The sequence below is a fragment of the Gossypium hirsutum genome, chromosome D10 (genome assembly GCF_007990345.1).
Source record: "Gossypium hirsutum isolate 1008001.06 chromosome D10, Gossypium_hirsutum_v2.1, whole genome shotgun sequence".
Lineage (NCBI taxonomy): Eukaryota > Viridiplantae > Streptophyta > Magnoliopsida > Malvales > Malvaceae > Gossypium > Gossypium hirsutum.
In genome coordinates, this window is record NC_053446.1 from 18,604,469 (window position 1) to 18,631,993 (window position 27,525).

A 27,525-nucleotide genomic window follows, 5' to 3' on the forward strand; every position below is an offset into this window, starting at 1 on the left:
ATTTGGTATTACGACATGATGCTGATATCGCGGCATGAAGAGTAGTTTCTGTTCTGGTTGATTGTTGTTTCTAGACCCCTGCTTGTTTCACTTTCTTTATCTGTCTCCCCTTATTTTTCTATAGTTTCTCCTCCTTCAGATTTACGCCATATCACCTTGCATTGTAACACTTGTGTTTCAATTACTTCTTTAGTCGCCCCTCCAAAATAATGTTTTACTCTCTGACCATTGACAAGAAAAGTTTGCCCTCTGTTTCTGATAAGTTCTATCTCTCCTTAAGGTGTCACTTGGTTTATAATGTATGGTCCTGTCCATCTTGATTTTAATTTTCCAGGAAATAATTTCAATCTTGAATTGAAAAAGAGTACCTTTTGTCCTAGTAAGAACTATCATTTTCTTATTCTAGCATCATGCCAGGGTTTACTTCTCTGTTTATATAGTTTAGCATTTTCATAGGCCATAAAATGAAATTCTTCCAATTCTTGCAACTAAAATAATACTTATTTTTTGGCCAATTCAGGGTCTAAATTCAATTCTTTTATTGCCCAATAGACCTTCGTCTACAACTCAATTGGTAGATGTCAGTTTTTTTCGTAAACTAGCTTGTAAGGGGACATGCCTAAAGGGGTTTTGTATGTTGTTCTATAATACCGTAGTGCGTCATCTAATCTCGATCCCAATCTTTCCTATTTGGGTTGACCGTTTTTTCCAATAACTACTCAATCTCCCGATTAGACACCTTTACTTGCCTATTAGCATGCGGATGGTATGCTATGGGTATTCGGTGTCTCACGTTATATTTGGCTAAGGCTATTTCAAATTGCTTGTTGCAAAAGTCAGATCCTTCACCACTTTCCAAAGCACGGGGTGTTCCAAATCTAGAGAAAATGTTCTTTTTAAGAATTTGACTACCGATTTTGTATTATTTTTCGGTAGTGTTGTCGCTTCAACCTATTTGGAAACGTAGTCAACAGCTAGCAAGATATACTGATTTCCAAAAGAAATTGGGAAGGGTCCTAAAAAATTAATCCCTCAAATATCAAATACCTCTACTTTAAGGATTCTCGTTTGTGGCATTTTATCTTTTTTATATATACTTCTAGTCCTTTGACATCTATTACATCCCTACACAAATTCGTAAGCACCTCTATTCATTGTTGACCAAAAAAATCCCGATTGTAATATCTTTTAAACAGTTATTTTTCCTCCAAAATGTCCACTACATGGTGAAGTATGGCATCCTTGTAAGATGTCATTTATTTCATCTTTAGGCACACATCTTCATACTAGTTAATCTGCATATTACCGAAATACATACGAATCTTCCCAAATATAATTTTTTGATTCATGCATAATTCTCTTCTTTTGTTTTCGTGATGCTTTTATCGGAAAAATCCCTTGACAATGTAATTCACATAATCTGCATACCATGGTGTCTTGTTATTCCTACCCCCTACCTGATGAATGTCTACTCAGTCTAAATGCTCATCAATAAATGTTTCTTTAATTTCTTCAGAATTTTTCTTTTCCATTTCATTTTCTATTCTAGACAAGTGATCTACAATTTGATTTTTCGTTCCTTTTCTGTCTATTATCCATAGATCAAATTCTTGAAGCTATAACATCTACCTCATTAGTTTAGCTTTTGTTTCTTTCTTTTTCATGACATATTTCAATTCAGAGTGATTAGTGTAAATGTAAACTCTGTTTCCCATTAAATAGAAACGAAATTTTTCGCATGCAAATACAACAACAAGCATTTCTTTTTCAATAGTAGTGTAATTACACTGTGCTGAGTTGAGTGTCTTACTTGCATAGTGAATAGCGCAAAAATGTTGTTCCTTTTTTGTCCCAACATTCCTATAGCATAATCACTAGCATCGCACATTATAATAACAGGTTCTAACCAGTCAGGAGTAATGATAATATGTGCAGAAATGAGTTTTTCTTTTATTACCTCAAAAGTCTGAATGCGGCCCTGATCAAATACAAAAGGTGTTTCTTTATGAAGGAGTTGATTCAACAGTTTAGATATATGAGAAAAGTATTTTATAAAATATCTGTAAAACCCAGCATGTCCTAAGAAATTTTTTACTCAGACTGTTGTAGGGTTGGGAAGATTCTTGGTGACTTCAATTTTTGCTTTGTCCACTTCCAAACCCTTTCTTTATATTTGATGTCCTAAAATCAACCCTTCTTTCACCATGAAATGCCATTTTTCCCAATTAAGTACCAAACTGGTTTCTTCAGATCTTTTCAGTACCTTCTCAAGGTTATCTAAACATTCTCGGAAGGAATCCCTATACACTAAAAAATCATTAATAAAAATGTCGAGACCTTCTTCTAGCATGTCAATGAAAATAACAGTCATACATTTCACAAATGTTGCTAGGGCATTACATAATCTGAATGGCATACGTTTAAAAGCATTTGTACCAAAAGGGCATGTGAATATGGTTTTTTCTTGATCGTTTGGATGTATTAGGATCTGATGATATCTACAGTATCTATTAATAGAATAATAATACTATTTTCCATCCAATCTATTCAACATCTGATCTATAAAAGGGAGAGGAAAATGATCTTCTTCCATTGTATTGTTTAATTTTTGGTAATCAATGCATACCTTCCAACAAATGAAATTCCTTGTTGTGATCAACTCATTTTTATCATTTTCAAAGGCATCTAACTGTTTGAGTAATTCCTTTTCACCACTTCTTTTATAGTTAGATTTAACCGACGTTGTGCATCCACCATTGGTTTCTTCCCTTCTTCTAATCTAGTCTTATGTTGACATAATGCAGGATTGATTCCCTTAATATCAACGATAGTCCATCCAACTACTTTTTTGTGTGTCTTTAATACACTCAGTAGTGCTCCTTCTTGCTCAGAAGTTAATCATACGGCTATTATTACGGGTGAGGTATTTTGCTCTCCCAAATACCTATATTTCAAATGTTTCAATAATGGCTTCAATTCTTGTTCAGGTGGTTTAACAATAGAAGGAACCATTTTTGTTGCAATAGGAATTACCTGCCCTGGTTGTTCTCTACTTTTGTGCCACCAATCAAATTGGAAAGCTATCTTTGTACTTTCCTTTTCAGCGTCATCCAAACCCTCTTCTTCTGATTCGTCATCATTATGTTTAACAAAGTCTACCATTGTTAATTCCAGGTTGTCATATGTCTGTTCCCTAGGCTTAGATTTTGCAAAGTTTGCATCTTCAGTTTTCCAAGGTATGCCCCATGTAAGTTCATTTTCGCTGACTTTTTCTAATATAACCATGATTTCTCTTCCAGCTTTTGTCCAAATACTCCCCCCAATTATAATATCAAATTGCCACCTATTTTAACCATCCAACCTATCATAGAAGTGTTGGACTTGGATTGTAAAATATATGCCTCCTTCCAATATTGACCTAAGGATTGTTTTAAACCTATCCTGTGCTTGTCTTAATGTTTCAGCAGCATTTTGTTTGAATTTAAATAGTTTTTCATATATGCTAATTAGCTGCGTCATCGGCAAAACTCGACGAAGTAATAATTGCACAAATTAAACCCACGTGGTAATTGTGTTTGGTGGAGTGCATCTAACTAGGCTTTCGCCTGTCCCTCTAAGGCGAATGGGATTCGTAACAATTTGACGACCTATGTTGAAACAACAGTATGTGTGATAGTAAGACACATATTTCGAACTGCATTAGAAAAGCTATGTGATCCTATTTTCTATAATTGTCAAACCTAACATTTGAGAAAAACCATGTTAATAATGAATGATTCAATTCGAAATGAAAACTTTGGATAACGGGACGAGTAATACTATGCCATAACTAGTTCATATCAAAAGGAATTGTTCCTAGGACTTGTATTATTTTGTTAAAGGTTAATTAACATACCACGTAAATCAAATGTTATTCCATAAACTTTCCTTGTGAGTCATACACTGAAACCAAAGAGAAAAATAAAAATTTCAGAAAAATTAAATAAATAAAAATCGTATATATAATTTAGGAATTTCTTAATTACTCTATTAAACACAAAAATTAAAATTAACTTAGTACCATTGCTTCCCCAACAATAGCGCCAACAACTTGACCATCTTCGGACATACTAACGTCCAGAGTGTGAATACTACAACTAAATATATGGAATTGAGTCGGTGTTCGCAAGTATACAGGTCAGGTTTTAATATAGTTACAATGAAGTAGGTAAGTACTTTGAGGATCATACGCAAGGGAAACGAGTACTAAATTAAAGTTAATCTAAACGCAAATAGAATTAATTAGTAAATTAAATAAATTATATTACAAGTAAACATAAATAAGAGATTTTTGGTTTTTATAAATAAAGAATAAAAATTGCATAAATAAAGTGAACTTCAAATAACTAAAATTTAAACTCAATCAAATCTAAATATGGGTGATTAGCTTGTTTCGACAGTCATAACTAATTCCTATCTCGGGTTTCTACTCAATCAACTAGTCGTTACCCTAGTAGGATCTCTCAATTTTCCACTAAACTAATGAGTCAGCAAGAACTACTTATCTCTCGACCTCACAGTCTAGATCGGTTCGAGGCTAAGGTGTTCGTGGATAGGTCATACCAATTTTGGGTTAATTCCCACCTAAATGACTTCCTAGGGTCGTCAAGCCTAAGGTTTAAATTCTTCTTCTCCCAAATAGTTGATCCACTAAGAAAACCCTACATAACAATTAGTGAATCACACATTCACTCACTAATCCCCCAAAAGAGTATTAGTTGCTCATGGAATCCATAAACATAATAAAATTGATAATAAAGATATGCATGAAGAATAGATCAAGAATAGAGTTTAGAGAATCCTGTCTGTATTCGATTGATGAACTGCAATAATCCTCAAACATTTAATCACGTTTACAAAGCATGTCCTCTGAAGAACACGAATAGAAAGAAACTGAAAATAAACCTAAAGCCTAAAAGAAAGGAAAACTAAAACTGAAATTATATAGAAAAACTTAGAATATCAAAAGTTTTCCTTAAGCGAGGGCTAATTGAGCCTATTTATAGATTTAGGGTAGTCGTCATCCTTAACCCTAGGTTAGTTGACATTTTCATGTTTAATTTCCATTGTGCGGACCAAAATGCCCTTGGCTTGTAATTAATCCCTTATAGGGATAGTGTCTGACACCCTAGTACCTGTGTCACTACATCAAAGGCAATATGCTCTGATTCAGGGGTGGCTTCAAGGGTGTGTCATGACATCCCATGGTTGTGTCGCAACACCAAAGGTAGACTTGAAATTATTGTATTCTGCCCCCTATGTTGCAATATTGAACTTCCGTGTTGCAACACAACGATCAACCTTGAGTTCATATGCCTTCGAATGGTCTCCTACACACTAACTAAGTATATTAGCTCACCTTTAGGCCTCATTCAGTCCCTAAGGTTAATAAAAGACTCAAAATAGGATTTTTTATTGAATTTAACGCAAAATACGAAAATTAAAATAAAACATAATAAAAATGCTCATATTCAAGCTCCTAAAATTGAAAAGTAGTTTAATCTAATACATCAAATTACGGCAGATCATATGTCCAATGTGATCTCTACTATGGTAACGGAGAAAATGGTCTGAAAAGTGTGTGTCATTTCTGGCCTATGTTTGAGATGCGAGTTTTGTTTATTCCTTTGTGAATAGTATTTGCACAGTAAGGGAATTTTTGAGTGTCTTTCCCAAGGAATTGCTAAGGTTACCTCCGGATTGGGAAGTGGAATTTGGTATTGAGTTACTATAGGGTATGACATTGGTGCCTATTTCTCTTTACCGTATGACACCTAAAGAGTTGAAGGAGTTAAAAGTCCAACTTTAAGAACTATTGGTTCAGGGATTTATAAGACCCAGTTTTTTGCCTTAGGGCACACCAGTTTGTTGTTAAGAAAAAGGATGAGACACTTCGATTATGTATCAATTATAGATAGTTGAATAAGCTGACCATAAATAATAATTATCCTCTGTCAAGGATCGAAGATCTGTTTGATCAGTTCAGGGGTGCAACCGTCTTCTCTAAAATTGACTTGAGATCCGGTAATTTCCAGCTTAAGCAGAAAGAATCTGATGTACCCAAGACTACATTAGCACTTGTTAGAGTCATTATGAGTTCCTAGTGATGTAATTTGGATTGACTAATGTATCGGCTGAATTTATGGATCTCATAAATCATGTCATTCAACCTTTCCTTCACCAATTCGTTGTCGTGTTCATTGACGACATATTGGTATATTCTAAGTTAAAATTTGAGCATAATGAACATCTAAGGGTGGTTCTGTAGATTCTCTATAAAAAGAAGCTTTTTGCTAAGCCTACTATTTGCAAGTTTTGGTTGAAAGAGGTTATGTTTTTGGGACATGTGTATCTACTGTAGGTATCCATGTAGATCCAAAAAAGGTTTAAGCTATCTTGGGTTGGAAGCAACCGAAGAATGTATCTGAAATTTAGAGTTTTCTTGGTCTGGTCAATTATTATCGAAGATTCGTTGAGGGTTTTTCCTTGATTGCAACCCACTTGACTAAGATGTTAATGAACACTCTTTTTGAATGGTTAGCTGATCAACAAGCCAATTCCAAAAAGTTAAAATCCGTATTGATTAAGGCTCTCGTTTTGATTTGGCTAGAATATGGAAAGACTATGTGGTATAAAATGATGCTTCGCATATCGGGCTTGGGTGTGTTCTAATGTAGGATGGTAAAGTGATAGCTTATGCCTCAAGACAGCTTAAATCACATAAGTGCAATTATCCAACTCATGATTTGGAGTTGACAGCTATTGTTTTCAGTCTTAAGCTTTAGAGACATTACTTATATAGTGAGAAGTGTATTATTTACATAGATCACAAGAGTCTCAAATATCTCATCACCTAAAAAGAACTTAATTTGAGACAACGCAGATGGATTGAGTTGCTAAAGGATTATGATTGCAGAATTGGGTATCATTCTAGAAAGGCTAAGGTAGTGGTCGATGCCTTGAAAAGACGAGCAATATCTGAGTTGAGAGCTTTGTTTGCCTGTTTGAGTCTATTTGATGATGGGGGTATTCTAGCTGAGATGCAATTAAATCTTGTTTGGGTATAAAAAATTTGGGATAAGCAGTAACTAGATAATTCTTTAGCACATCGATTTAAGCAGGTTGAGGATGGTTTGGCTGAAGACTTTGAGATTAGTTTTGATATGGTATCTTGTGTTTCAGAGGTAGATATTGTGTACCGAGTGGTTAGCATTTGAGACAGTCTATACTTCAAGAAGCACATAGTAGCCATTATGCTACGCATTCTAGAGGTAATAAGATGTACCGTGACTTAAGCGAGATGTATTGGTGGTCAGGTCTTAAGCGTGAGGTAACAAATTATGTATCAAAGTGTTTGACTTGCCAGCAGATTAAGGTCGAGCAATAGTTTCCATCTGGGTTATTACAACCGATCAGAATTCTATAGTGGAAATAGAAGAGGATGACCATGGATTTTGTTAGTGGGTTACCTTTAACACCTACTAAGAAAAATTAAGTTTGGGTCATTGTGGATAGATTAACCAAGTCTGCCCATTTCATACTGGTCCACATTGATTATTCTCATTAGAAGCTAGCTAAGCTCTACATTTTTGAGATAGTGAGACTGCATGGGATACCAGTGTCAATTATTTCAGATAGGGATCCCCATTTTTTAAAAAAGTTGTATGAGGCTTTGGGTACACGTTTGGGCTTCAGTATAATATTCCATCCATAATTTTATAGGGTAATTTAGGTTTTAGAGGATATGCTGATGAGCTGTGTGACTGATTTTCAGGGTAGTTGGGAGGAGCATCTATGATTGGCTGGTTTCGTCTATAATAATAATTTCCAATCCAGTATTCAGATGACACCGTACGAGGCTCTTTATGGTTGTAGGTGTCGTTCACCCTTATGTTGGACTGATTTGGGTGAGAAAAAGATTTTGGGTTTGGATTTGGTTTTAAAGACTAAGGATAAGGTTCATTTTATTCAGGACAGATTAAAGGTGACTTCGGATATTTAGAAGTCCTATGCAAACTTAAAATGGAAGGACATCAAGTTTAGTGTGGGTGATCAGGTCTTCTTTAAGGTTTCTCAATGGAAAAAGGTTTTAAAGTTTGGCCGAAAGGGCAAGTTGAGCCCTAGGTTCATTGGATCCTATTTTATTCATAAGAGGATTGGTCTAGTGGCATATCAACTTGAGTAGCCTCCAGAGTTGGACCGCATTCATGATGTTTTCCAATTTTTAATGTTGAGACAATATCGGTCCAACCCTTCTCACATTGTTTCGATTAAGGAGATTGAGCTTAGACCAGATTTATCTTTTGAGGAGGAGCTTGTCTAGATTTTAGATTGTGAGATTAGGGTTTCGAGGAAGAAGTATATTCCTTTAGTTAAATTTTTTTGGCAGAACTATGACAGTGAAAAGACTACTTGAGAGCAAAAGGACTCGATTCGGCTTCAATATCCTTTTCAGATCAGGTAAATTTTGAGGTCGAAATATCTTTACGGGGAGGAAAGTTGTAACATCCAAAATTTTTAATTTTTGATTTATAGCATTGTTTGAAGAATAAGCTAGTGGCTCAATGGTTAAGAGAAAATAAGGAGAGAGTGCAGTAGTATTTGAGACCCGAGTTCGAATCCTTCCTCTTGCAAGTTGACTAACTTTTTACTATTTTTTTCCTCATATTTTTGTGCCGCTCCACCTAATTTTTTTGTTCAACCTTTGTTCATCTTTTCTTTCTCTTTTTTTATAGCCATCCAACCCTTTTTCCTCTCTCAAACTCTCTTGCTTTTCTTCCTTTTTCCTTCACCGTGCTGCCCCTTCTTTTCCTTGTGTAACTGTTGATTTCCCTCTTCTTTCTCTTATTTTTACTGTCGTTTGTATCTTGTTATTTTGCTGAGTATTCATGTTCTTTTTGTTGTTCAAATTAGCCCTCTTCCTGTTCAAACAGAAAAGGAGGAATAGAAGTTCTATTATGACTAAATAATTGAAAAGGAAATGAAAAATAGAGAAGAACAGTGACTAACGATGGTGGTGGTGTAGCAATGTGACAACGACGGTAATGGCGGAGGTCCGACGTTGGTGCAATGGTGGTGTGGTCAACTACGGGTGGTGAAAAGTGGGAGAACTGTGGAGAAAAAGTGTGGTCTAAAGGCTAAAAATGAAAAGGAAAAGGATGAGAAAGGGAGGAGCAAGGGGAGGAACGGCCAAAAGGAGAGGAGAAAACAAAAATTAAAAGAAAAGTGAATGGTGGCTACCTTAGGTGGGATGGACAGTTCAAGGTAGGAAATTGAGACAAAAAGGAAGCTTTGGGGGACAAAGGCTTGAAAATTGAATCATAGGGAACATATGGAGTGAAAAAGGGGCTAAAAATGGTAGGTTGACTGGTTAAAGGAAGAAAGAAATCCTTGTCTATAAAGCAATTGTTGTGGACGGTAATGGGGGTGTTGACCATGGGCTTATGAACCAAAAATTAAATAAAAATAATGAGGATATGGGAATTGAACCTAGGTTCATAAGGAAATTATTTAAGCTCTGCTATTTTACTTGCTTATGCATGAACTTACGAGACAAGCTCTATGTGATTTGGGAGCAAGTATAAATCTAATGTCCATGTTTGTATTCAAGCGATTAGGGATTGGTGAGGTTAGGCCAACAACTATTACACTTCAATTAGTAGACCGATCGATAACACATCTAAAGGGAAAGATTGAAGATGTTCTAGTACGTGTTGACAAATTTATTTTTCTTGCTGGTTTTCTTGTTTTGGATTTTCAAGAAGATAAAAATGTTCCTATTATTTTAGGAAGGCCATTTTTGGAAACTAGGAGAAAATTGACATATGTCCAAAAAGGAGAACTCACCATGCGAGTACAAGATGGTTAGGTAACCTTTAACGTATTCAAATCTATGAAATATCCTGAGGCAGGTAAGGAATGTTCGTCAACATCCAAGATAGAATTGTTGATCCACCAAATAACAATGATAAGGATAACGATCTAACTTTTTTGGAAACGAATATGAAGGATCTCTTCCCAAAACCCTGGGTTGAACTAGGGAGATTAATGTTTCCAATTTTGATTGAAATCCGGGAAGTAGAGTTGCTTGTGAACTTGAGAAAGCACGAGAAGGACATCAGATGAAATGTTGCAAATATTCAAAATATCAGTTCTTCTTGGTCTACACAAGGAAGATTGCTTGAAGCTGGTAAATATGGGTCCAATAAAAGTCAAAGAAGATGGACCCAAACACGAGTATTTGATCTAGGGAAACTCAAGTCTCAATAGTTAGGATCATTTACTGCTACCAGCATTATTTCAACTAATGAGGGTCCATGGAGATAGACCCAATCTTGAGTATTCAATCCAGGTAAAATTTTAAATCTTGAGGGCCAAAAACATCCACTGACAACCAAGGTAAGATTAAGGTAAGCAATCAATGGACAAATATTATTGGATTGATGAATTTGAGCCAGAAAATATTTCATTCATTTTAATCGATCCGTAATAATCTTTATGTTGGAGGGTGCTAATTTTTAATGAAAATTTTTATTTACAGCTTGTAAATAAATAAAAATAATTATTATATTCAGTTGGTGGGGATTGTTGCATTATCTTTATTCTGTTATTTTATTATAATTTTAGTTTTTTACAAAATAAAATATGGTTGCACTCATAAATTGGTTCTAATGAAATTTGCTTTTTGAGATTTTTCTCTTATTTTCCTCTGATGAATATTTTCGAACAATGGGGACATTGTTCCTCTTAAGTTTGGAGGGAACCGTGCCTCAATTTTTTTTGCGAAAGATGATTCTTGAATGGAGGCAGGTAAGCGGAAAGATGCTCAACATCAATTGATTTTGTATGTTATGTTAGTCCGGATTTAGGTATGATCTTCTAATTACTTCAAGTATTTTATGTTAAGTAAATCATGAAATGAATGTTAATTTTAGTGAGCATTTATAGATTCACCATAAAATTTTTAATATTCCTTATAAAAATTAAGCATGTATGAGGGTTTAGTCTTTAGAATTGGTTTGGTAATTTCCTTAAGGCGAATTCTTAGGAAGCATAGCAGTTTAAAAATGATTTAGGCAGAATTTCTTTGGATCGATTGAGCCTTTCAAGCCTACCTTATTCATCGTTATCCCTTGGAAAATCCATTTGAGTTGTATGGCCTATATTATTTTTATTTAAACCCATGAATTAAGTAGCTCTTCCAAAAAAATTTTTCTCGACCTCTTGTACCACCAGATTTTAACCTTCTTATTTTGGAAGTGTTTGGAAATTAAGTTTGGGGGAGTTTAAAAGGGATATTGGGTGTGCAGTACAAGGCACTCAATGATGAATTACATAAAGTGGTGTGCTCGGGAAGGTATCTATATATATTTTTTAAAAAAGTATCAATGAGCACATGCTTTTGAGTTGAAAAAAAAAAGAGAAAAATAGTTGGTTGTTCAGTGGACAATTGCATTTTTTACGCCCAAGGTAAGCTAAGTTTAAGGTTATTGAGCCTAAAAATGTCAATTCCTTTTTACTATACCTTAAACCTAGCCTCATTACAACCTAAAAAGACCTATTTATTTAGACCGTTAAGTTGATTACATTAGTGGAAAGGAAGTATTGAACTCAACATATGAATACATCTATTAAACCTGAGGAATGATGCTAGTTGATCTATGGAAGTTAAAATCTTTTGTGGAGGTGAATTAACTATACTCATAAAATTAATTGTGCAACATTTTGTTAGCATTTAAGTACTTAAAGAAAAATTGGATAATAAACTGTACATGAACTGCATTCTTGCAGAATTGCTTTGAGAATTTTTGCTTTTACATGACCACTTAGATGTATTAAATTCTACATTCTACAACATGTTTTTAACTTTACTCGGGACGAGCAACGATTTAAGTTTGGGGGTGTGTAAACTCTAATATATATAAATATATATATATTTTCAGCACTCTTTAATATATAATTTATAAAAATTTCGAGTAAATAAATAACACTTTCTGTAGTTTTATTCTTAATTTTGTAATATTTTGCAATTTCTATGGAAATGTTTTAATTTAGTGAAATAAATGATATTTTGTAGTTAAATGCATGGTTTTTATTATTTTTTGGGAATAATTGGGCAAAGGGAAAATATAACAGAATTTTGGTTGTTTTAGGGCTCAAACAGGTACAGCTTAGAGGATCTATATCCAGCCATATTGGGTTTCAAAGCAACCTCATCCCAAACCCAACTACATGGAGGCCCAGAATTGTTCAGATGGAGGCCCAAATTCGTCCACCTACCATCCATAAGACCCTATTCATCAACCTCCCTTGATTATAGCTAAAATCTTCCCTGATTCAAGCACAATATTTCCCACCTTCCATGAATTAGAGACGGCATAATCATGAGAGAATCAATGAGATTTTCTTTCCTTGATTCAAGAAAACATCTCTCAAAAAATAACCATCACCTATCCATTTCCCTATTAACACTCAAAGTTCGGCCATTCCACCCTCAAAAATAGAAAAATTCAACCTCCATTCTCCCTTGGTTAAGGACGACAAATCCTTCCCTTGATTTAAGCCACAACTGCCCACACCTTTGCTAAAAATAGCAATCAATGGCCACCCACTTTCCACTTAGTAAGGGTCGACCACACAAAAGAGGAAATCAAGCATGTCCCCTCCTAAAATCAAGCAACCACTCACCTTCTTTCTACAAACGAAGGGACAACACACTCATAGAGATTATGGGGGGAATCATATGCTATTTTTAGCATGGGAAGTTGGGGACCTTCAAGTATAAATAGGGTATCAAACATCATGAATCATCATCATTTTTTCAGAGAAAAAGCTTAAAGTGTCATTTTTTCCTTATGGTTTGCTAAGAATTTTCATGCCACAAAATAAGGTAAAACTATTGCCGAGAGTGAGAGCATTTAGGTGATTTGACATAAAAAAGAGGAGGAGAGCCACCATGAGAAGCCGCAATGAGCAGCCACAAATAACCCCCTGCAATCCAACTGTTTTCTCTTCTTATTATGCAATTGTCATAGATAACCCCCCTCGGCTATTCTTCTTCCCTTTCTCTTTATTGTTAATTTTTTTTTCTGTGTTGACAAATATGTTTGCATCTTATCTTTATGTTTTCAATTTAATAAAGCATAACTTATTTTTTTTTATTCAGAATGAGTATGAAACATGATTTGAGTTGATTGGTTTTTATAATATGAATGTTCTATGCAAATGATTGTTTCATTCATTTAGGTTTAATTCATGTTAATACTTATGAGTGTAAGACCAACATTTGTAGGTTAATTAATTAGCAATTTAATCTGAGAAGAGGTAATAATTAATAGACAAAAGACTTAAATGGTGCATAGTATGTCGATATTGAAAGATGATTGTTGTATCCATAAACTGTATGAAATGCCCGAAAAGGTGATTTCTAGGCTAGTTTGACATAGACATATGTGAGGTGACTTAGGGACATAATAGGACTTCGAGAGAATACTATGCTTAAAACAGAATTGGGTTTAATGAATTTTCATATTGCCACGATCTTTCGTGATGTTCTTATTATAATTGCTAGTAAAATTTTGTTAAGTGAAATATTTATTCTAGTCTATTCATTTTATGTTTATTAAATCTTGTGTTTAATCTTTCTGTTGTTATTATTCTTCTACATTATGTGTTGTTTTATTTGTGGGTATTTTAAAATGATTTAATTCATATCATAATTTTTGTCTCTCAACAACATTATTATTTTTTACTTGCTTTCTTCCAAATTGTTTTATGGTAGACTTTGCAAATAATTTACACATTTAGTCCCCATGGAGAAGATAACTCTTTACTTACTACTTATTACTTGTAACGACTGTGTATACTTGCACATAACCCCAATACACTGATATGTCTAATGTCGAACCTGTTTAAAGAGTAATGTGTATATATATTATTAGTATGCTCATTTACTTATTACTTTATGTTCTGATTTCAAATAATGTTAGCACCACTGAGTATTCAACACTTAACATACAGTTATGTTTGTTTCCATATGGAGGTATTGTGCAAATTTTTACTAGCCCGAAGTTGTCAACATCCAAGGCTAGTATCTAAACTCGGCTGAGATCAAGTTTATACTTCTTTTGTATATAAATTTATAATTAAAGGCATGCACCTAGGTTGAGTCTTATGGTTGGAGATGTGTTTGATTTGTTTTGGTAATTTTTGGACCTATAATGTTTTAAGAGATGAATTTCAATGTTTGATTAGTTGAATATTATATATAACCATATGTGTTTTTTTTTATGAAATTTACTTTTCTAGGTTGTGATGTATTGAATACAATGTTTGGAAGGTGTTTGAATATGTTTTTATGTGTGAATTTGATGTATTTGAGTTTGGTGTAAAGTTTAGGTAAGTTAGACAAGTTTTGATTAAGGTTTGAATGAAATTGAAATGTTCAATTTAGGCCATTTTACCTTAGATTCTCGAGACCTTAGGAACAATTTTTACCATTTGGTACATTTTAGTGGATTAGGTCTCAAGACTAACCAAGCCAGCTTCGAGACAAAATGGATTAAGTCTCGAGACAATGTGACCATTGTCTCAAGACAAAGGTACATCGAAACTAAAATAAATTTGTCTTGTTTCAAGTCCCGAGACAAACTCTCTTTTTCTCGAGACATCCAAACTTCAAAGTTAAGTTAGGAAAGCAAGAAAAGTGCATCTCGAGACCATTCTCAAGACATGAAGGGCCTAGTCTCAAGACTTGTACCCTAATGTCTCGAGACATATCACCATCGAAGCAAAAAAGTTAATCAAAGGGGGATCCGTCTCGAGACATAGTCTTGTTGTCTTGAGACACACTATTGGATTTTGAATAAAGAGTTTAGATTCGAATCCTAACTCCAAATTCGACCTCGTATAATCCCTAGACTTGTTAATTAATAATCTTTGACATTATCAATGTATGTCTATAGATACGATTGATGATTGATGATTGATGATTGAATTAATATAAGTGATGATTGCACAATAAATTTAATGAAAATGATTGATGATTACGTAACGTAATATGATATCACACATTCAGATCCAGTGACCAGATCAGGTCTGCGTGTTACAATGTTGGCATGCAAAAGAATCCTTTGTTGCAAAAGCATGGGCATGCACCATGGCCCCTCATTTTGCTATAGATTTGGGTTTCAAGAGGTTTATACTTGATGGAGATGGCTTGAGCGTCATTCGAAAACTCCAAAGCCATACAATTAATAGATCGCTTATGGTACCTTTAATCCAATAAGGGAAAGCTCTACTCCGATAGTTCAAAAACTTTAAGAGTTGCCCACATATTTAGAGAAAGAAACATGGTGGCTCATGAACTAGCTAGTGAGAGATTGGATGAAACTCACAGTAAATATTGGATTGTAGACTCCTCTTCCATGGCGGCTTCACATATTCAACACGAGATAAGTTTAATTGAGGTTGAAGAATGAGAAAGTGGTGGAAATTAGTCTTTTGCTCTTTTGGTTTACAATTGACAGAAGTGAAATGAAAGAGAAAAAGTAAAAGATTCAATGACTTTTGGCTTTTACCAGGAAATGAGTTAACACCAAATTCAGGAACCTTTTTTACAACACTTGATTTTAGATAGGTTTTGTGTTTTGTTATCTATTTTCTGTCATTCGACGTGTAAACAAAGCCTAATTTATTAATGAGAACTAGTTTTCTTTTTCTTTTTTCTTTTTTTTTTAATAATAAAAGATGATGGAAGTTTGGTATTTTTGATTGGGGTTGAACAAAATTTGATTTGATTCGAAAAATCGTAAAAAAAACTTTAAATTTTAAGTTAACCGAATTGAGTAGACTGAGTTTTAAATTGATTGACATCAACATTGTTATTAGTGCACGAGGATGTGGGTTCGAGTACATTGAAGCACAGTATCCTCTTATTTAAGGGTTGAGGAGAAACTATGAGAGCGGATATGATAATAACTTATAATGTATTACCCAACCCAAAATATAAAATAAATAAATAAAACTAATAGAAATGAGTTATTTGATTTTTTCAAGTCAACTTAAATAAGTAAATCGAATTTTGTGTTTGAGTCGAGTTGAATTTTACAATTCAAATAAAAGATCGATATAAATACTCCTTTGGTCCTTGTCAATTTTGAAAATAAACAAATTGATCTCTCTCTCAACAAAAATTACAAAAAAAATTCAAAATAATTTTCAAAAATTCAAAATAATTTTTAAAATTCAAAAAATATAAAAATTCCAAAATTTATTTTTTAAAATTATAAGAATTTAAAATAATTATAAACATATATATAAAGAAAGTTAAAATTTTAAAAAATTTCTAAAATAATAATTTTGAAACCTAAATAAGTTGATTAATGACTCAAGTTTATCATACTAAAGTTTTTTTTCTTATTTTATTTTGAAAAAGTTTTCAAATATATATGGTTTCAAATTCATGTGCTTTAACATGAAATTAGTTATACTATAATAAGATTTAAATTTGACATATTTAATTTTTTTTAATTTAAGTCGAATAATTTCACTCAATTCGGTTTGACTTGAATTTTTTTCATTCGACTCGATTCGAAAAAAATTCAAATCAAGTTAAGATGATAAAATACGACCCGTCAACTCAATTAATTCAAATTTTTTTCACTCAATTCAATTCAACTTGATTTGATTGAATACTCACCCCTATTGTTGGTTAAGGTGGAGCTCGTAAGTTATTCAACATCGAGGTTAAAATATTAGCACCTGCAAATTATGATTTGTGGGTCTTTAGTTTTAATATGTGTATGTAATAGATGAATTTTGTTCAAATCTTTGTCCATGGTATTTTGTATTGTATTTGTAATAGAACTGTTCATGGGTTAGTCTACTCACCTACGCTCAAAGGCCAGTCCAAAATTTGAGAGGATTTGGACAAAATTATTAAGTTCGAAAAATAGGTTTGGGCAAAAATATTAAACTCATTTAAAATATGGGTTGAGCTCAGGCTTAAATACCCAAAGGTTCGAGCCTCACCTAACCCGTTTTTTAAGTCTGTAATGTTTTATATTTGTTATTTTTATATATTATATAATTTATAATACATACAAAATTAAATTTATAATTATATATAATATTAGTATAATATAAACATTAAAAGATGGGTATATATAAAATTTTAATAAATAAAAATTTTAAAATTTTAAAAAATTATAATGAGAAATTAAAATGAAGGCTGGGCTAAATGACGAAACAAAACAAAACAGTTTATTAGTCCTCACTGAACATCGGAAGGTTGAAAAAGTTGAAACCGAAAAGAGAGAGAATGGCTTGGATATGGTTGGAAGCTGCACTTCCTCTTGGAATCATAGCTGGAATGCTCTGCGTTATGGGCAACGCTCAGTATTTCATCCACAAAGCCTATCATGGCCGGGTCGGTTTTCCTTTTCTTTTTCTTCCTAAAATTAAAAATTAGAAGTTAAAAATTATGGATCCGTTTCTTTATTGGTTTTGATTGCAATCATCTGATGAAACTGAAATTGAAACAGCCAAAGCACATCGGGAACGATATGTGGGACGTCGCCATGGAAAGAAGGGATAAGAAGCTCTTCGAGAACCTCTCTTCCTCCGATTGATCCCTTTTTAGTTTATTACTGGTAATTTCTTTTCTTTCTGATTTAATTTCGCCTTTCTAGTCATGTTTTTATTGATGTTTTTCATTCCATGTCCTTGATTTCATCAGAGTTCAACATTTTAGGGTTTTCAGTTCAGTTTCCTTTTCTTTCCTTTTTACTCATTTGTGATTTCAATTCGTTTTCGGTTTTTTTTTTTCAATCTGCTGGATTATGTCCATTTTAGTTCCATTGACTCCTGCACTTTGGTTAGAAATTTATCATAGTTTGCCAATTTTCTAATGCCGAACATATATAATCTTAACATTCCTTAATCAATAGAGTAAAGATCTGGAAATTGAAGTTATAATAAGAAAAGTTGCAAACGCATAGTTGAATTTATTAATAGATTAATGTTATTGAACTTTCTCCGGCTAGCCCCTAACTACCCTCTGGTCTTTAAGGACGGTATCTTCAATCCTGTAATGATTCATTTCATGACGTAATTTTGATTTGTTTGTCCATTTCAAATGTGTTGACATGGTGGTTTTATCTCACGAGCTGACTATCGAATATACACAATATTGAATACATATACATAGGAAATCTTGCTGTCTACCCAGAGGGTCAGTCTTTGGCTTCAAATGTTACAACAACATTTATGTTTATGTCCTATGTGAATACACAATATTGAATGCACATTATTTTCCATATTTACTAAATGGTTTGAGTACTCTTCAAAATACTTCTACATAAAAGTTTTAATGATAGTTGCAAATTTGTCAATCCCTCTGAAGATTACTTTTGGTGCTGCATTTGTTTGTTACTTTGCATATCCTTCAACAGGAAGGAGACTACCAATGGCACAAATCTATGCTTATTGTCCTCTTTTTGTTTCACATGTATTTAGTTCATGTGTGCATGCACTTAAACACATCTTAAGTGATGGGTTTCCCCGTAGTCTCCATGCTGCAATACCTTATATTGATTATAATGGCTAACACCCATTTGCTTTCTCTCTACGTCTCTCTTGATAAAGGATCCTGCCTTGTTTGCATATATCTGCCCACTTTGCCTTTCTTTGATCCTCACATAGAAGCTCATGTCATTTCAGGTTAAATGTAGGAATCTTGGCCAATGGAGCGATGGAGAAGAAATAAAAGTTCTTTATGATGTTTTGTCCTGCTGAAAGAAGACTAAAGAGTCAAAGTATTTTCTTTTTTGTAATATGAAGCATGAATTCCGGAAATGTTGCACTTTTTACAACAGTTGCTAAATGTTTACATTTCTCGAGTGGTGTATTCGAGATTTGTTGCTTTCAAATTCTTTGTGGCCTATTTGCTTAGTGTGTCCAGATCATGAAGAGTCTATGAATTATTTTGAGTTTGAGTTTGAAATGGGGTTTGGTAACCAAGTGAAAATGCTCCTTCCCTCCCTTCACCACCATGCTATTCATAATCCTTCCATCTTCAAACAAACTCTCCATCACTGCTAGAAGATGCCCATACTCAAATATACTGCCCTTATGCCGTTGTAGCATCAGGATTCTGACCTTTCTTAAGGCGTATCAGTTGGCAACTTGTACAGGATCTGCATCTTTGAGCTCCCCTTTCCTACATTTGATGTTTAGAATTCAAAAACGAAACCAGTTGGATGCAGGATCTCCTCCATCAGTTGCCCGGATAAAAAGGCACCTGCTTTTCCTGTCTGACGATGGTAGCAGAGATACCAAATTATTGGATTATAAGCAGCACTAGCTTCCTTGTCCAATGAATTTTTATGGACTCAAGACAATTTCCTTGTAAATCAGCTCTTTAAATAACCTCAATCTGCATCTCAATACCCCTTCTTTACGATGGAAATAGTGGGGTCATTGCCAATGTCAAGAAGGTATTTGTGTTGATTGTTGGTGTTATGATTAAGAGATGACATCATTGATTAGACCACTTGAGAGTAGGTATTGGTAATGTTAATGATAGTAGAAGAGGAGACGCTTTCCAAAATGGACAGCACAGCACAGCACAACACAGCACAGACGTCTTCAATTAATTATGTTGTTTCTAAGACTTAGACAAACATACAGACAAACAGAGTTGTATCCCATCTATACGATCTAGCTATTTATGTGTGGTGCACCCAACACAACAGTTCACTGATGCTCAATATTTAAATAAGACATCAATCACATTGTGCGCTTTGTGTGTTGGATTGGTGGCGGCCGAACCATTACTATAACTTCGTTTCACTGTAATAAAACTGAATAATTAATACTCCTCTTCTCCGCTTGGCTCCCCTGCCTATGCCTACGTCATTGCCAGCTTTTAAATTTGGTGGGAAAGATACACAAAGGCACCACTTCAACCACCAACCAAACTAATCAAGTCATAGCATAACAGAAAAGGCTTCTTTTCTTTGGCTTTAGCAGCATCATAAAGCAGCAAAGGCAATATCCCATAGGTTTCTGACATGGAATAAATGTTTGTTTTATGCTCCTGTGAAGGCTTTTGACCATCTGTAGATGACCCCATATTAACACAGCACTCAAAAGAATTATGATTTCATTATTTCAGCTAGATAAGAGCTAAACAACTACACCTTCCTCTCTGCCCTTCGCCTTGGAACAGCATCAGTAAATGCCCAACTTTTAAGCCGAGGAGAAGTCTAGCTAATAGCAGCACTAAAGGTGGAAGATAAAAGAAGATTGGCTTAATTGCTATTTTTCACACGACATGTTCTGTAAATGCATAATTGATTGTGGCGGTTCTACAAATCAAAGCCCAACCACATGCATAGCCTTACAGGATCACTTCGGTTGAACCCAAAAGTAAATATCATTCCAGTAATCCTGCTCTTGTTTCTTTCAAGTACCTATGGTAGCTACAAAGATGATATCTGGGGTGATATTGTGCCAATAACTGTTAGATAATTCTTCTTGGAAGATATACAGCAAAGATACATAACAAAGTGGAAATGCAAATATTTGCCCTTATAGCCTATATATATATACTTACCCGCGCTATCCAAAATGCAATTTTATGTAGACAGTAAAGAGAACAAGAATCTTCATTACAAAAAGGTAATGCTGAAACTGTAGAAGGTGAAAGTACATGAGGTTGAAGAATACACACCATGTAGATGATGAAGACAATGACCAATGCAACACTGAAACAATTTCTATCAATATCGTAAAACAAATATTGTGGTAAGGCAACTATTTGCAGCACAAAAGGTAGAAAACAAGATTTGTATCATATTGCCATTCTTCACAGTCCACTATAAAACAATGACAACTTTGGTATTGCATACTGGACTGCTACAGTTTTATGAAAGCAGTATCATAAGCTGCTATAGTCTACAAAGCAAAGCCTATCACATGCACAGCCTTACAAGATCACTTGGGTAGAAAAAGAAAAACACCATTCCAGTAGCTATAAAAATGATCATTTCGATTCCTATAGTAGCTATAAAATTAATAACTGGTGTAATATCAAGCCTACGACTATTAGAAAATTTCTTCTACGTAAGCCATGGTTATATGGCAGAGATAGATACAAAAAAGGGAAGCAGATACTATTTTCTTTCTAGAAACAACATGAACTAGTCTTGTCTAGCAAAAAGGGAAAAAAGTAGCCATAAAGAAGCCTATGTCTCCGGAAGAACTCAAGAAATACATCATGGGAAAGGCCAAGATTACTGAACCCGCAAAGACATGCTTAACCACACTACCAAATGCAATTTTAAGTAGAAAGTAAAGAGAAGAAGGCTGTTGATGCCTTGAATAGAATGATGTACATCTTAAATTATACGCCTGCTCAAGTAAATTGGATTTGAGAGGAATTATTCAAGATGCAAATATTTCGGCATATTACATGTTGCAATAATGGCTGGACAGAAACGTTAACATCCACTATTCTATACAAGATAGTTATCCATTCAAAGATACTCTCTTTTGTCTTCCAAGAACTTCATCTCTTCTTCATCAAGACTCAAGAGACGTATTGCACCTACATTCTGATGATCAGGGATGTGACAAAGTAGTTACCAATTTGAAGATTCTCTATTCTGTCTTCCAAGTACTTTCATCTCTTCTTCATCAAGACTCAAGAGATGTAAGTCGTATTGGACTTGCATTCTGGTGAGCAGGACTTTTTTTATGTGACAAAACTAGAGTCAAGGTGGAAAAATAGAGTTTAGTGGCCAAGTTTGAGGGCAAATGTAGAAAGCATTGTTCAACAATTAACTACCCTTCCAACTTGATAAAGTCCATCAGAAAATTATATTTAGCAATGAAGTCTACAAACAAAATTGGCATTCAAGATAAGCAGATTTCAGGGAAGAGAAATGTTCATCATTTATATCAGACCAGAAGGATTTCCTACAAGCACTTTCAAGAGACTACACTTGAGGGGAGTAGGACCTTAGAAAAGTAAAAAGGAATCAATGTTTTGGCGTTACCAAAATATTTAGAGATCAGTATAATTTTTAATGTAGACTTACTACTTACCACATACATCATGATGTCACAAAAGATGCAAAAGGGGCTTCACAATTGCTACACTTCAAGAAGCAAGCAAAAATAACGGAAGATGTTGAAGATGGCCAAACTGCATCAACCAAAGAAGATGAGTTCCAAAAGTTCCTAATCCCTGCTGTGGTTAAAATTTAAGGGGAAAAGTCTCGGAGTCTGCTCCACCTCCTCTATGTCATATATACCTTATTTTCTTACTGATATAACATTTTTTTAGAACTTCTTTTTACAGAATAACTTTCCTTGCAGACCATTAACCTTCTTAAGACTACCATTATAGAAAGAACAAACATTTGTTTCTAGCTCAGCTACCTTAAGCAAGAAAAAAGATCACAGAATGCACAAGGATTACCAAAATTGGCTACAGGCGAAGAAGTTGGAATAAAGTTCTCTGTAGCACAGCTAACCAAAAATTATAGACAGAGTAAAACATAAAATTATAACTCAGAGCCACACATGTCCAAGCCTAACATTTGCCTCAAACCAACGGTAGTTGGAGTCAAGCTTTAACATCAGCTTTGCTTTGATTACAAAGCAACCTTTTCATCCTACATTCGACAGAAACAGACAAAAGTAAATCCAAAAACACAAGGCACCCCAGGAAGAAAAAAAAGGTTTTATTCCATACGAATGAGACAACTAAAATTCATGACATATAGAATAAAATCATTTCGGCTAAATGCACACCACAATGAATCATAGAATTATGAAAAGATTTTTGAGCAATAATAACAGACCTACACAAAAAAGAATCCTATATTACCCACACTACAACCGAGAGGTCACCAAGAACAAACCGCTAGAAAGAAAAAGAATGGGTGTGAGGCTGTGACCAGAAGAATTACTGAATACAGGAAAATGCTCGTATGAGGGTTAGGGCACATATTCGTTCTCAAGAGTTGGTTGAGTCCGAGTGACCGTTGCCGACGGTGCTTTTGTATCCCCAACGGAGGTCATATGTAGTGCTTCTCCCACTTCAGCAGCCTTTTCCATCTCTTGCATTTTCTTTCTCCGCTTGCATTTGCGTGCCCAGAGTACAAGGAATCCCAAGAATGCCAGCAATGCCACTCCACCCACAACAGAAGCAACAATTATCCATGTTCTTCTATTACTCTCCTTTCCTTCACTTCTGGTTGGTGGGCTTGGTGGCGCAATTGACTCAGTAACGATAGAAAAATGCCCCTGTTGGATAGTTGAACACTCATTGGCTGATGTCAAGTTACTTAATTTAACCAAACCATGTAAATCAAACCAAACACACTTGGGCAGTGACCCATTGGGAGCCAATCGAACATCTGAAAACTTGATTTTTATAGGATCCCCAGATGCTCTTAAATCCAATTCCGGCAAATTGGTAGCCGATAAGTTAGAAGCATCATAAGCAAGAAGACCCAGAACAGGAGCGAGATAGGTGTAGTTGGGAAGCGAATAATACCGCAGGGACCAATTGCCCAAGTTCTGGTAAACCAAAACAAGCCTTTCCACATAAGGTTGCTCCACAACTCCAATGGGGATCTCGAACTCCTTGTACATCCTCACACCCCTGGTCCGCAAGCTACCACTCCTCAACCTCATTGCTGTAATGCTAATCCCAGTGAAATTAGAAGGAACGCGGGCATCGTAGGGCACTCCAGTCCTAGGGCGTACAAAGGCCCTGTAAGCATAGTCTTGAAGGAGCGCATCCAGGGCTCTGGCGGCGCTTGTCGAAGAGGCATTAGCATCAAAAGATTGAACCAGTAGAGGCGAGACTAACAACAAGCAGATAAACACAAGGAGCATCGCGAGACTCGGAAGCAGCGGGACGGAAGCACGAGTGTCGAAATTCATTTATAATGCAAGCGGGTAAGCGATGTGACGGGGGCAAACAGGAAACGGCATTGAAGCAATTGCATGAGCTTTCAAGGAAAACAGTGATAAAAACAACTGTCAAATAAGCAGATCCATAGTTGAAAAAAAAAGAGAAAAAAAAGGTAAACTTAGGATTCTGTTTTGAACATCAACTTGTAGAAGAAGCTGAGAGGCGAAGAGAGTAAAGCGAGAGGGAGCAGAAAAGGAAAGGAAAAAGGAAGGAAACAAAAAAAAAAAATACTGCTAACGGTAGTAGAATGAGTCGCAATCCTTGGAATTGATTAGCAAAATCAAAACCATAAACGATGAAAATGAGCTAGATTTGGGCAATCTGGGGGATGCCCAATATTCACACTCGTTTACCACAAAAATTTTCAAAAAAAAAATGGAGAAACGCTCTACTGCATGTTTATATAAATGCAACGGACATACATACATACAGAGAGAGAAAGAGAGAGGAGAGAAAAGAGAAAGGAAAGAGAAAAGAAGAGAAGAGAAAGGGGTTTTTTCCTATTATTATTTTTAATTTTTATTTACAGGTTGTATGAAGTAGTAGTTGCATAAGCAGTAGTAAAAATAAAATAAAAAAAATCTCTTAAACCCCACTGTCCACATGCTTGCTTTGCTTTTATTTTTTAGGTGTTTTGTTTGTATGGGGTTTTTTTTTTTCTCTCTCTCTCCATACTTAGTGCTACCACATTATTTGCTTTCTTCAGCTCCTAAGGCGAACGTGTCCCTCTCTAACTTTTGTCTTTCTTTCTATTCTTTATTTTTTTTTCCCTTAGCTTGAATTAGCTTAGGTTGCTGTGAACATATGAACTATATAGCAAACAATGAAAGAAAGAACCTACACAATTGAAATTTGTTTCTTGAGTCTCAATCTCAGTGGGGATGGTTGTTGACAACAAAGTGGAAAGTCTAAAATGTAAACTCATGTGTCAAGGAAATTGTCTTCCACTCTCAATCAATCGCTTAATCCCCCCCCCCATTTACTTATTTATTTCATAGTAATTCATATATATATACATAGTTTCATAATTCGTATATTACCAACAACTGGCTTCCTCGGGATTTTAGTCACGATGGCATTAGGGGTAACATCAAGTTATATATATTAGATGGAGTTGGAGGCTATGGCCAAAGCTAAAGTCAATTTACGAAGAATAGTGACCGGAAGTCAAAACACCGACAAACTTGGTTCAAAAAACAAACCCAAGAAACGAAAATAGTGGCTAGTTGGAAGATTACATATAAGGGGGATGTTTCACAATGATACAGTGATTCCTACCTTTACAATAGTATGGAGATTGACAAATTACACCACAATCTCTAAAGGATAAAAAAAAAAGAAAAGATTGATGGATGGAAGACCTTAGAGTTTCGATAACCATATCCTTCTACTACAAAATTACTATGTTGATTTCTGGCCTATAGATTATAATTTAACAAAACAAAGTTTTTGGATCACCATACATGGGCTTCTTATATAGTAATGGAAGTGGTAGTGAAAATGAGATTTGCTGCTATTATTGGGACTTTCGTTATTGCTGATGTTTTAATTCATGTTCAAATAATTTCTTGAATTGCTTTTTCATTCTCGCGCTTAAACTGATTTCCAAATCGATCTTTGGACAACATTCTGGACATGACTTCAAGACAACTCAAGTGAAGTTAGATGTTGCATTTTGACTTTTATCTCCATATTTACTTTTTTCATAAGCAAATGATTCTCCTAACTTAATTTATCTCTTTCAGAACTATAATGATCAAATTTTACTGATTGACTAAACATGAAGATCGGCATGTCTTATCTAATAAAACTTATTATTATCCTTTAAGAATTTATCTTGTGGATTAAATTGATGAATTACTTAGCTCATAAGGCTTTATCTTTGAATAAATATTGGAGGTAAATATCTTGGATTATTATTCAATTAAAATGATAAATTTATCTACAAAAAAAATCATTAAGGGAAGCAATCGTATTGTGCATATAAATAGGTCGTTTATTCACATATAGAGATACATATTTTGGATAGTGTTTGTGTTGGTATTGCTTGTCTCTTTGCTATTGTGTTTTGAACTCATTTTCTAGGCAATATTAAAGAGACTTGAAACTATTGTAAGCGAGGTATTTGAGTGAGTGATTGTAACAAGTTGGAGTTATTTATTAGGGCTACAATTACTTGTGTAGGGTAGATTGGGATTTACTTGATAGATTACTGAACTAATGTTTGAATAAACTATTCTGAGTAAGGCGCCATAGAGTAGGATTATTTTTGAACTGCGTTAACAAATGTCGTGTATTTATATCTCTCTTTACCATAACTGTTTTTTATCTTTGTTCACTATTTTGTTCAAACTTGTGTTTAGACATTAGATTAGACATTAGTTTGAACAATAAGTAAATTAATTGTTTTTTCAACTACAAAAATTGATGATTGGGAATGGAGAATTAAAGTTCCACAACTTCAAATACAATTATAATTAAAAAAAAGTAATAAAAACAAGGAAAGAATTTCCCCAAAGGCACAATTTTATTAATAGAAAATTTTGAATATTGACGAGGAAACATGCTTTTGATAGAAAAAGTTACAAGGGCATTTATTAAAGTATTAAACAAGGCTTAAGTCGGAAATGGTGGATGACATGAGGATTGTTCTAGCAATCATAATGACGGTAACAACGGGTTCTAGGTACACAATTTTTTAGGATTGTGGTAAGGAGTTGTTTATTTATCGTTATTGTTATAAGAAGTTGATTAAAGATGATGCGAGGCAAAACTAGCTAATTACCATTATCTCTAGTTACAAGTTTATTAAAGGTGATGTAAAATAAGCTATCTCCTTATTTTTATATAAAAAAACATGTTTTCTTATCGATTTAATAAACTTGGAGATTTAGGGTTAAAAATATTGTATTTTACAAAATTTAATATCAGAGCTCAGCTCAACTACTCCACTATATACCTTGGTAAAGGCATTTGAGGTTTAGCAACTTTACCTTATGTCTAAAGAATTTGTGATTTACTGTGATCATAAGTCGTTTAAAATTTTAAAAGAACAAGGTAAATTCAATAACAGACTTGCAAGGTAAATTCAATAAGAGACTTGCAAGGTAAATTCAACAAAAGACGCTTTACCTCATAGATATTATTTGATTATTACTTTCAATACTTGGCTACTAGGATTTGAACATATTAAATAACTTTATGCTAATGATTCTGACTTTACTAGCATTTATGATGAAAATTGGTGATATTAATAAATTTTATAAACATAATGAATTTTTGTTTGGAAATGATAAACTTTACATGTAACACCCCTCACCCGCTCCGGTCGCTGGACCCAAGCTATAGGATGCTACAATAGTTAACAAAGCATAACACATACAAATTCAGCTTTCAACATTCAATTAAGTAATAAAACATTCTATAATTTGAGCATAACATGATTTATAAGCAAATTCGAGTCTTAAACGATCTTATGAAAGCTAAAACTGAGG

At 34.3% G+C, this 27,525-nt stretch overlaps 1 protein-coding gene across 1 annotated transcript; it reads right to left on the reverse strand.

The window, feature by feature from the left end:
* Nucleotides 1–22,773: 22,773 nt before the first annotated feature.
* LOC107914514 (uncharacterized) lies at nt 22,774–24,588 on the reverse strand. Its single transcript, XM_041102159.1, has one exon. The coding sequence runs from the start codon at nt 23,998–24,000 to the stop codon at nt 23,047–23,049; it is 954 nt and encodes a 317-aa protein (XP_040958093.1). The 5' UTR covers nt 24,001–24,588; the 3' UTR covers nt 22,774–23,046.
* Nucleotides 24,589–27,525: the final 2,937 nt, after the last annotated feature.

Bases quoted from the DNA above. Each gene is read 5' to 3' on its own strand.
- LOC107914514 (XM_041102159.1), bottom strand. From the start codon at position 24,000: ATGAATTTCGACACTCGTGCTTCCGTCCCGCTGCTTCCGAGTCTCGCG.